Genomic DNA, 12,279 nt, shown 5'->3' with positions numbered 1-12,279 from the left:
TCTGTAGATCAGGCTGGCCTTGAACTCAGAGACCCATCTACCTCTACTTCATGAGTTCTGGGGTTAAAGACTTGCCCCACCACTCACTGCCAGGCATAGGGAGCACTTTTATGCCAATCTCGTTTAATCCTCCTAGCACTCTGACAGGTCTTAATTATCTTCCCACTCTACAGATGAACAAGTTGACAGCAGAACAGGCAGTTTGTTTATAGTCACGTAGAGTAAAGATGAAGCAGGTGTGGTGGCCCACACCTGTAATCCCAGAGCTCAGAAGCCAGAGGCAGGAGGATGGCAGCAAGTTCTCTGTCTCAAAAGTACTAAAAGGAAGAGGAGAGGGAAGAGGGGAAGAAAGAGGAAGGGAGGGAGGGAGGGAGGGAAGGGAAGGGAACTGGGTCACCACCAGTCCTCTGGCTGCCAGGTATGGGCTGGGCTTTCTCTCCCTCTGTACAGTGCTGCCACTGCCTGGCCCTGTTTCCTCCCCACCCCCAATCGTACAGACAGGGGTTTGCATGTTCTTTTCCCGGGTTAATGACCTGTGGTGGCGACTTTCTTGGTAACTCACCTTCCATACCTGGTCAAATTTGAAGGCACAGGAAAGGGCATTAGAAAGAAGCAGAAAGATAAAGGATGGGGCCTTCCAGAAGAAAAGAAGAGGAGGCAAACAAGGCAAGCACTCCATGGGGTACGGAGAAGGAAGGGCTGGGTGAGCTGAGAGAGAAGCACCAGCATTCTATGCCCAGGCTGAAAGGGGCACAGACAGGGCCTCCATTGTGTGGGTACAAAGGAGCCATATGTCTGCCAGTCTACCGCACTCGTGTGTGTGTGTGTGTGTGTGTGTGTGTGTGTGAGTGTGTGTGCGCGCTCGTGCACGCTCGCTCTCTCTCTCTCCCTCTCTCTCCCTCCCTCTCTCAATCTCTCTCTCTCCCTCCCTCTCTCAATCTCTCTCTCTCCCTCCCTCCCTCCCTCTCTCTCCCTCTCCCTCTCTCTCTCTCTCTCTCTCTCTCTCTCTCTCTCTCGTGCGCACACGCACCTGCACACGCATGTGCAAGGACTGGCTTAGAGACCCTATTTGAAGCCCTTGGGGTCTTGCCTTCTGCTGTCACTGAGTTAAGGCTTTCTGAGATAGAGGGCAGGGGAGCAATTATATAGCAGACAAAACTAGAAGATCAGGGCCTGTGGTCGCCAGGGGATGAGCAACTCCAAGAGGCCTAGAAGAGGAAGAAAGGGATGAAGTGTCCAGATGGTCCCTCGTCTGGATCCCCCAAGTAACTGACTGTACCTCTTACCTGACATCCCCCTTCACTCACACCCTGCTGGCTCTGGCTCTGGGTTTTTGTTTGTTTGTTTGTTTTGTTTTGTTTTGCTTTGTTTGTCTTGTCATTTCATTTTGTTTTTTCTTTTGGTTTTTTTGTTTGTTTTGGTTTTTTTGGGGGGGGTGGCTTGAGATAGGGTCTTGCCATGTAACCCTGGTTGGCCCAGAACTCTCTGTATAACCAAAACTGGCCTCGAACTTGGGAGCATCCACTTGTCTCTGCCTCCTAGTGCTGGGGTTCCAGGCATGCGTCACCGTGCCCTCTGGGGCAGTGTGAAATGAGCTGTGTTGTTCTAGCCCTGTCCTATCTCACTGCCTGTCAGCTTTGAGCTTCCACTTTTCTTCCCTTCGCTCAGCCCAGGGGCTGCCATCTCCCTCGCTGCTCCTTTCTGCGCCCCTCCCCATCTCCTGGTCTCTCTTCCCCCCCTCACTCGCTGCCTCCTTCCCTGTCTTGCCATGCAGAGCAGAGCGGCAGCCGAGGCCAATTGATTATCTGTAGAAATTCGGAGTGAGCAGCACAACAGCTGCAGCCGCCCTCTCTCATCACCCTCGGGCCCTGAGGGACCTGGGAGGGGAGGGGCCCCTAACCCTCTGCTCTCCAGCCTGGGAGTAGGGGCGGAGGTGGTCCCCCAGCACAGAGGCATACCCAGGATCCTGGGACCTGCTTATGATTCCAGTCTGTCGTCATAGTAAGTCACATCACTTTTCTAGATAGTCACCTGTAATCCAAGCTTTCTGGAGGCTGAAACAGGTGGTTGGCAAGTTAAAGGCCAGCCTGGGCTATTTAGTGTGGCTTTGTATCAAAATGAGCAAATAAATAAATAAATAATCAAAGGTGTTGGCCATGCACCCGTGTAACTCTAGCCCTGGGGAGACTGAGGCAGGAGGATGGCAAGTCAGAGGCCAGGCTGAGCTGTATAGTGATACTTGGTCTCAAGTTTTTAAAAAAATTAAAAATTAGGGCCAAGTGATGGTGGTGCACACCTTTAATCCCAGCACTTGGGAGGCAGAGGCAGGTGGATCTCTATGAGTTCAAGGCCAGCCTGGTCTACAGAGAGAGTTTCAGTACAGCCAGGGCTACACAGAAAAATGCTGTCTTGAAAAACAAACAATCAAAAAATTTAAAAGGAAGAGAGGTAAGGATTGGGGGGGGGGGCACGGACTGGACTGAGGGATCGTCCGGGTCCTTCCACACTGCTGTTTTGTAGTGTTCAGATTTCCCTGACCTCAGTTCAACCCACCCTCTTGCCAGACTCTGGGTTAGGATGTTTCATTGAACTCACAGAGAAGACACTAAATCTTAGCAGTCCCTTTCCAATTCTGATACAAACCCCTAATGCTCACACTACAGTCACCCTTCAAGTACTGGATGACATCTCAGTATGTCCTTCCCACTGCGTTTATGTTCAGCCATCTTACATGGCTCTAAGTTAGGAAAGCCTCTTCTACCGTCTCTAGCCAGAGTTCCATCTGGAGTGAGAATGTGCTCTAGGTGTCTTTATAGACTAGATGCTCCAGTCCCCTGCTTGGATTCCTCTTTATAGGGCAGGTGACCCTGAGGCTGGACAGCTCCAGGTACTACAAAACCTGTCAGGGGTTTTTCTTGGAATTAAAATCTACTATCCTCTAGCCTGTACTCAGCGGACATGATTCTAACTTCTGAGGCACACAGAATGTACATTTTTGTTTCTTCATTCAGTATTTGAAGATGAGGATGGTTTTACCTCTAAATCTACTCTTTGCTTGCTTTGTTTTCTGAGGCAGGCTCTCACCTATCCCAGTTTGGCCTCAACTATAGCTGAGAATAACTTTGATCCAACTGCCTCCACCTTGGAGTGCCAGGGTTAGAGGTGCACAGCCAACCCCTTTTATGCAATGCCAGGGATCAAGTCCAGGTTTTTGTGCATGCTAGGCATACACTTTACCAACTGAACTGCCCCTAACTATACTACAAATAGTATGTGTGTATATGTGTGTGCATATATATATTCTAGCCCCTTTTATCAAGACAGTTTTATTTAACTGCCCCCATCCTCCTCCTACCCCGTAGTAGAGCACTTGCCTACAATGTGTGAGGCCTCTGGTCCTTTCCCCAGCATCAAATCAAAAACAAAACAAAAGCCCCAAATGTATCTTCTGTTTTCCTTGTAGTGTGATCTCCAGAACTTTCACCTTCTTAACGATGCAATAGGCCTCTCTGTTTTATCAGTGTTCCTGTTAAAAGTCAGGTGCCCAAAAGAGCGCCACCTGTCAGGTTGGGTCATTTTAAAGAGGCTGGGATTTATCAATAAACCGCTGTAATTCTAGCACTTGGGAGGTTAGCAGGTGGGAAGATCTCAAATTTAAGATTGTCCTAGGCTATGTGTCAAGTTTAAAGCCAGCCTGGTTTGCAAGAAATTGAGTTTTAAGAAGTCAAAGGCAAGTCGGGGTGGTGGTGGTGGTGGAGCACGCCTTTAATCCCAGCACTCGGGAGGCAGGTGGATCTCTGTGAGTTCCAGGCCAGCCTGGTCTACAGAGCAAGTTTCAGGACAGGCTCCAAAGCTATAGAGAAACCCTATTTCAAAAAAACTAACTAACTAACTAACTAAATAAATAAATAAAATTAACCCAGCCTGAGCTACATGAGTCCCCGTCTTCAATCTGCCCACTTGCCCCCACACACACACAAAAGAAGTCGAATCTGAGTCTTAACTGTGTCCCTAATAGCTGTGTGACCTTGGACAAGGCTCTCTGGGCTTAAATGTCTTTATCAATTGATATTAGGGTCTTTTCTAGACTCCCTCTGAAGCCGGTTCAGCACCTTTTCCCCCTTTGCTGTTTTTGGGCAGGATCTCAGGCTAGACTTTGAACCCATGACTGCCTACCTCAGCCTAGGCTTGAACCAGTGACTGCCCAACTGCCTTAGCCTTACAAACCCAGCCACTCAGCACTCCTTTTTTAAAATCCCTTTCCTCATTCTCTCAGTATCATGCCCTCCATCGTGCTCTATCTTGCATCTAACCGTGGGAAGCACAGGACAGGCCAAGAGCTGAGGTTCAATTAATGCTGACCTAGCCTGGAGATGATAAAAGAAAAGGCAGTGCATTGATTTTATAACACGGCTTTCTCCAGCAGCATGGACCTACAGATATGGGTTTAACTTGGGTTCTGTTGGGATGCTCAGCTGCCTTCTCTCAAGACCATAGTGAAAAGGATCTGAAAACAGAAAGCGTCGCTCAGTGAATTCTAAGATGGAATGTGTGGGGTCTCTGGTAGGAGACCCCAGGCCTATGCATGACCTCTTTTCTCTGTCTTCATGTATTTACCACACAAAGCTCTCACCATGCAGACACTCTGGAGAGGCTTTGATGCCTGGGCCCCTCGATGCTATCTACCTGACACAATCTTCAGGCCAGCTTCCCAACACAAAGCAGCCGCAGCCACATCTGGTTCTAGATCGAGGTCACTTTAATTTTTCTTTTTGTAAGAAATTAGGAATGTAACCAGAGAGAGACTTACACACAGGCCACCAGACGCAGATCCTGGGGTCTGCTCTTGGTGGTACTGGAAAAAGCAGGGTGGATAAAAGAAATGGAGGTGGATAGGACTGGAGTGGGGTTGTCAGGATGGGAGGGACTGGGAGAGGACGCCCAGAAGGCGGGAGGCTGGGGGAGGAGCGCTATTCCAGAGGAAAGGGGATGGGGACAGACAGACGGAGCTGAGGAAAGGGCACTGGTATGGTGGATGAAGGGATCCCCACACATACCTGCACTGGAGAAGGAGCAAGAAAAGGAAAGAAGTTAGCAGGGAGAAAGGAGAGTCCCAGCTAGAGCTAGCTGTGGGGAGTCCCCCTCACCATACCCCAAAGTGCATAACTCAGTGATAAATAGTAATATTTATAAATAAATAAATGAATAAATAAATAAATACATAAATAAATAAATATCCTTGTAGAGCTAGGAGTTTGGTGTGAGGGTGGATGGAGCACAGAAAAGCCGTGAGTTCATTTCTTCTCCAGGGATTCTAAGGCCATCGACTCCCGTTGCACAGGCTACAATGGGCAGGTGGGGCTCAGCAGCATGGGTGGGGCACCTTCCTTTCCATGGCAGCTTAAGGAAGGAAGGGGGAAAATAATAAGAAGGCCCCAGAGCATGCACAGCGGGAAGTAGCAGGCATCCCCTTGCATCTGACGGAGGAGTTGATGGGGTTTGCATGTTCTCAAGGTCTGGGAGGGGAGCAACTGCTGCTGTGATGCCCAGCCAGGGCCTGGGCCTTCTGCAAGGTGCCCTGGGCTGTTTGGAGATATCATTGTCATCCCAAGACTGAGGTTTTCATTTTTCTAGCCTGCACAGGGAAAGGGAGAAAACTGGAATGGCAGACATGGGAAGAGACAGGGGAGTGGCCAGACAGCTCCAAGAAGGCAAGGCACTCAGGACCAAGATCTGAGGTCTGTATATTCTAAGCCTCAGGAACAAGATAGACAAAGGAAAGGCAGACTTTTTCTATAACCCCTGGCTACTCAGGAGTCACCTCACTCATTTCTCTGTATCCGAAGAGCCCATCCCTCCCCTAGCCATGGCTAGAGAAGTCTGGGACTTAGGAACCCTCTCCCGACTCTGCCCCTGACCATTTCCCGTTCGGATTCTGATGCTGTGTCCCATCATTGCCAGAAGAGAATCTGGGTCTGGGGTCTCTGAAAACTTGGACATAGGGCAGAAGAGGCAGCAGCTGAGTCGAGGTTAGGACTAGTAAATCCAGCAAGGACTCCATTCTGACCACTGTGGCAAGCAGCTCCGACCAGATAGGCTCTAACAACTCTCTGAAGGAACCCATGAGAACATCCCTCACATGCCTAGGTCAATGAAAAGAAACTGGCCTTCAGGACCAGCGGTGTGGGCCCGGTCCTCTGGGATGGGAAGGAGACGGCCATTCTAAGTAATGCGTGGTGACAGGGGGCTCTGGAGAGGCCCCGGGAGGAGGGGAGGATCCAGGGCGGGAGGCGGGCTGAGTTCAGACATCCAGCACGTGATTCAGGTAGGAGATATAGCAGATGGCCAGACGCAGGATCTCAATCTTGGAGAGCTTCTTGTCTGGGGGCAGAGTGGGCAGCAGCTTGCGCAGCTCGGCGAAGGCCAAATTGAAGGCTTCCACGCGGATGCGCTCCCGCGTGGCATGTGCCGTGCGGTACTTGGCCGTGGCGCGGCGCCGGCGCCTGCGCTCCTCTCGGCTCAGGTGCTGCAGGTCTTTGCGGCCAGACTCTCCGAGCTCCGAGCTCCGGGCCTGGCCCACTCCAGTATCCCCCGACCCAGCACCATCCGGGCCGGGCCCGCCCCCACAGTCGCTAAAGCCCGACTCGGTCTCCGAGTGGGTGGGAGGCAGGTCCAGCTCCATGGTGTCGGAGTTAAGCATCATGATGGAAGCCTCCGGCCTAATGAAAACCGGATCACCTCCCCACCCCTCCCGCTCGGAGCTTGAAAACTGGGCTGTGGGAGAGGCAGGAAGGGCCTGGAGTGCCGGGCCGGGCCACTGAGCTCAGGAAAGCAGTCACTTTAAGGTTCCATGGTCAGGGTTCCAGCCGGGAGCCTGAAACAGAGAAGGAGAATTAAGAATTGACCGCTGAAGTGGTGGGCAGCTCAGGGCTGGGAGAAGAGTTGAGTGTCAGGGCTGTCCGGAAGCTAGCGAGACCAGCAGGTGGAAAGGAGTGGGAGGAAAAACAGAGAAAAGAGAAAGTACTAGGAAAGACACAGCAGGCATGTTAACACTGAACGAGAGAACTGAAGACCTAAAACCACTGAATTCCTAGAAGAAAACAGAGGGGAAATCTTTCGAGACACTGGACTTGGCAGTCATTTCTTGAATATGAGAACAGAAGCATAAGCAAAACAACAACAACAATAAGCCAAACTTAACCTAAGGAGAACAATTACCACAACCTATGTTATAAGGAAACAGTCCTGTACCATGCATATACCTGATAATAAGTTCGTATCCACAGTATATAAACAAGTTCTTAGCCAGGTGTGGCAGCGAATGCCGGTGCACCACAGCACTCGGAAGACTGAGGAAGGAGGATTGTGGATTTGAGACTTGATACATAGTGATAATCTCAAAAGAGGAAAGTCTGGAACAACCAAAATATGGCATAACCTAATTTTCAAGTGGGAAAAGGACTTGACAGACATTTCTTCAAAGATAATGCACACATGGCCATTTCATAACATGCTTATGAAAGTACATGGCACATCACTGATCACTAAAAATGCAAATTAAAACCACAGAGAAACATCACCTCACATCCACTAGAGAGAAAAAAACAAAAACAAAATACAAACAAACTAAAAGTAGATCAGTGTTGGTAAGAATGTGAAGAAGGACGCTTGTAAAGTGGCACGGCTGCTATGGAAAACAGCTTAGATGTCCGTCAGAAAAAAAAAAATGAAACTGGAAATACACTATGTTTTAGCATTCATGAGATATTGGCACACCCATGCTCCTAGCAGTGGCAGAAGCAACTCAAATGTTCTCCAGTGGAGGAGTGGATGAACAGAACAAAAATACAATGTATACATAATAGACCATGAGCTATGAATAGGAAGGGGGATCCCTGTTGTACTGCAAGGTCAACTAACCCTTGAGGACATTATACTAGTGAAGTAAGAACTCACAAAAAGACAAGTCCTATGACTGCACTCGCTTAAGTTTCTAAAGTAGCCTAACTCATAGAAACAGAAAGTGGAGTGGTGGTTGCCAGGGGCTGGAGGGAGAGGCAAAGAAGAGCTGTTTTATAAGGAACATAGAATTTCACATTCACAAGATGAAAACGTTCTAGAGATCAGTTTCACACTCTCAGGCTCTACCCTCATCTTTTGTGATAGCACATTTTTTGCTATGTGTTTTTTTGTGGGGGGGGGCATATAATAATAAACAAGGGGAAAGGCGGAGTAATAGCCCCAAGGGAAGTTGTCGGAAACTCTAGCCCTTTCCCAATAGTAGGGGGAGGACTGCAAGCCTTGGCTTTGGAACCTTCTGCCCCCTTGCTTCTTGCAGGGGGAGGGGATGCAAACACAGAGACTGGACATTGTTGAGTGGATTGGGATATATGGGGCTTGGCACAACATCACCACAGTAGACATTAGGTCTACCACCCTGCCCATTAGAACCAAAGAAAACATTCCCTGTCAGCACACACTGCTGCTTGGGACCACCAGGCTCCCCAGCTTGCTCCTTCACACATTTAGCCCTTGCCATTCCATGGCCTCTTGGAAATTCTGCAAGGAAGACTGTGGGAAACTCACCCACAGCCTGTGCCATGGCCTGCAAAGGAGACCTAGGAAGTTTCTGGGAGCTACCCTTATGGAGGCCAGCTAAGTTTGCTTGTCCCAGAATCACGGGTCTTTTGCAGTGAGCTCAAGCTTTAACAGAAACAGAGTATTGTGGCTCCTTCCCAGTCACCATCCCCTTCGTCTCCAGCCCTGGCTCTCCATCTGACAGTCTCGAGGGACACACCCTTTCTCCGAGGCTCACCCCCATCCCACCACACAGAAGACAGGTTTGAGACCAGAGCTGTTACTAAGCTCTTGCAGGGGGCGAGGGGACACAAGACCACCGCAGCTAATGGTGGAGAGACACCTACATACCAACCACAACATGAAACAGAAGCTGATTAAAGCTGTAACTATGAACACTATGAACATCCTATATATCCTAGGGACCAAAGAAAGAGGAGAGGAGAGAAATAGTGTGGGGTGGTGGGAGAGCATCCCCCAGTACATGTGGTGTCCCTAATTCCCCACTCCAAGGCGGACTGGAACCAAGAGTTCAGCCTTGGGTTCCTGGTACTTCTATCACAACTGGAACCCCTCTCTGTCCAATACCCATGTCCCTGCACCCTCCATCACTCTCCGATGCTCTCCCTCCCTGCTCCCCATCTGTCACGACCCATCTCCACCTGCCCCTCCCTTCTTCCCACCTCCACTCCCAGCAGCAGCTTCTGTTTTCCCATCAACTCTTTCCTCCATGTCCGGTCTCCAAGCGTCAGGCTCCAAGGAGCAGGGAAGCAACAATTCCAAGCATCCAAAACAGGGGTTCCCATCCTACTTTCTCCAACAGCAGCTGACTGAGGTTGCCCAAAGAATCCAAGAGACGTGGGGAGAGAGAGAGGCAGAGGTTGAGAGAGACCCAGCAGGGGGAAGGTTCCAGGAGGGGACTCTAGCCAGAGACTGGGAGCGGCATGCCCACACTTCCCCAGCCCAAGGTTCCCCCTTACCTAGAAGGACTCTGCCAAAGGATCCAAGTGGGTGAGCGAGGGGGGCAGTGTGGAGAGCTCCAGTCTCTTCGGGCTGCTCAAGGGTCATCTGTCTGCAAAGTTAGTAACCAGTTTCTAGAGCTCTTAGGGACAGCTTGTCGTGACTTAACAGGCTCCGGGACGGATGAGGGGGGGACACATGGTGGAAATATAGGGCCTAGGCAGAAGGGGTGATCCTAGTCAAGCACTGGAGTCACCCACACTCACACTCACACTCAAATGCACACTCATACACACAGGCACATACACACCTGAACTGGTCCAGCCTTATGTGTTTATATATATATGGAGATACACACACACCCCCAGCTCTCCATTGGCTGGCCCAGGCAGCCCCCTCATCAATATTAAACAGCCAGGCCAGGCAGCCATTGGCAGAGGGATCTGGGAACCCCTTGGGAGCTGGGGGCGGGGGCTGGCCCTGAGGGGGCGGGGAGTGGGGGAGCAGGGACATCTGTTCTCCATGCATATTTCATAAGCAAGAAATAGAGAGCTGGGGAAGGGGTGGGGCTGGGGCGAAAGCCAGGGCAAGACCACAGATGAACCCCCTCGGTCTCCACACTAGAGGTAGCAGGGCAGAGCCTCCAAAGAAGCTGGATTTAAAATAGTTCCATTCTGAGTCCCAGAGTGACTTTGACTGCCCCTTCTTCATATCTCCCTACCCCTGGGAAGACGGCTCTCCCTAGCACTAACAGCGAAACTATGAACAGACTAAGACACCAGCACTAAAATGTGGAAGAGGACCCAAAAGTCCTCCCCCTAAGTAAGCTCTCATACAGACAGTATTCATAGCTTAACATGCTGGTCAGGTCCTAGCCCTTGACATCCTGGGTCGCAAGCACCCTGACAGTCTCTTTTCCAGACCCCTTTCTCCCACCTACCCCATCAACAGTCCAGGAGTCGGGTCAGGTTCTAGATAGAGAATCCCTCACCCCCATAGGAAGTTTTTCTAGACTGGCAAGCCCAAGCTGATCCACGGAGAATCGGGAGCTTGGGAAGAAAGTGGTAAGAGCTAATAGGAGAGGACGGAGGAGATCCAAGAGAGGCAGAACAGAGATTGGAAGGACTGGAGGAGAGGAGGGCAGGGCAGTCCAGGCTGCCTGAGTGTGCAGGCCATCAAATGAGCATCAAGGAAAGGAGATACAAAATCATGTGCAAATGAGCACCGATTACGTTCACATCGACAGCTCAGCCGCCTCCAGGGTCTGTGCCCGTGCATATGTGTGTGTTTGTGTCTGTGTGGGTGCGTTGCAGGGTGGCCTGAGAGGGGAGCAAGTTTCTGGGGCCAAGGGAAGCACAGAGAAGCAGTGGGCTGGGTTTCAGGATGGAAACGCTCCCATGCTTTCAGCTGGAGGACGTTTCCTTTGAGCCTCAGTGTCAGAAACAAACCATGACTGGAGAGACTCTAGACACAGTGAGCTACAGCAAAAGGGGCACTGTTAGCTGTATGACCTTGGACGAGCAATGACCTTTGAGCCTCAGTTTGTTTTTTGTTTTTTCTTTAAAACAGGGTAAATTAAAACTGTTTAGGTTGCCATGGAGATCAAGTGAGGTAATGCTTGTAGTAAGCATAGACCCTAGTAGGAGCCCAGGCTGTGGGAGGGATTTGCCACTTCACTGTACCTTCTCAACCTTTTCTGGGCTTTCTCCAGGGTGAGGCCTTCCCTATAGGGAATCCTATAATTCCTCCCCAAGCTCACTCTCCTCTCCCCACCCCCAGGTCTGGGAGGTGCCAACTCCCACCTGGGCAGGCCCAGACAGGTGCCCAGGCGCCAGCAGATGGGCTGAGCTGGAGGGGAAAGAGGGCCTGAGGAGAGGGTGGGGGGGGCAGGGGATCAGGTGGCGGCTTGGTTCTTGCATCATCATTACCATGGTGCTGATTAAAAACCAATCTCTACCTAATGAGCCCCCAGCAACCACAGTCCTGTTTCCCCACCCTCCTGCCCTCCAACCCATCCAAGAAATTGGGAGACTGAGACACGGGAGAAAGTGCCATGGGAGAGATGGGAGAAGATAGGGAGAGGCAGAGGACAATGATGACGAGAAGAGATGCTGAGACATGGAGGAGACACGGAGAAAAAGAAGGATGTCACCACAAGATGACAGAGACATAGGGGAGACAGACAGGCAGAGGAGGAGGGTGGGGCCAGGACGTGGAGATGCAAGGAGAGAGAGAGAAACTCGGGGAAGAAACCTGACAAGAGACTGACAGGGAGATTCAGGTGTGGAGGGCCATACTCAGGGATGGGGAAATGCTAATAGAAAGTCTGAGAGAAGCTGTGGGGCAGAGGGGGTATAGACACGGAGAGAGCAGAGAGCGGACAGTTGTCAGGAAGAGAAAAACTATGAGTGAAAAGCTAGAGAGACACAATAATCAAGTATTAAGGTGTCACCAAAACGGGGACCCCAGACCCCAAAGGGTAAGGAAGGTGCTGAGGAGCACAGATGCAGAGAGACTACCAAGCAGAAAGGACTGATGGGGGGGGGTGGACACTGGAGGAGGGAGCCAGACTCCTGTTGCCAGCCTCTCCCCTGCAGGCTATTTAGCTCAGATACTTTCAGCCCTGCAAGCCCTGTCCCTGAAGCATTCTGCCCTAGCTGTCCCACATGCTCTGGGGACTACTTCTTCCTCCACTGCATCTGTCATCCCAAGATCTTAGGCTCTGGGGATCCCCAGTCCCAG

At 50.8% G+C, this 12,279-nt stretch overlaps 1 protein-coding gene across 1 annotated transcript; it reads right to left on the bottom strand.

Annotated features, from left to right (window-relative positions):
- Positions 1 to 6,301: 6,301 nt before the first annotated feature.
- Nhlh1 (nescient helix-loop-helix 1) lies at positions 6,302 to 6,703 on the bottom strand. Its single transcript, XM_027419078.1, has one exon. The coding sequence runs from the start codon at positions 6,701 to 6,703 to the stop codon at positions 6,302 to 6,304; it is 402 nt and encodes a 133-aa protein (XP_027274879.1).
- Positions 6,704 to 12,279: the final 5,576 nt, after the last annotated feature.

The sequence above is a fragment of the Cricetulus griseus genome, chromosome 5 (assembly GCF_003668045.3).
Source record: "Cricetulus griseus strain 17A/GY chromosome 5, alternate assembly CriGri-PICRH-1.0, whole genome shotgun sequence".
Taxonomy (NCBI): Eukaryota; Metazoa; Chordata; class Mammalia; order Rodentia; family Cricetidae; genus Cricetulus; species Cricetulus griseus.
The sequence above is the reverse complement of the archived record's forward strand: the minus strand, read 5'-3'. Positions and strand labels throughout refer to the sequence as shown.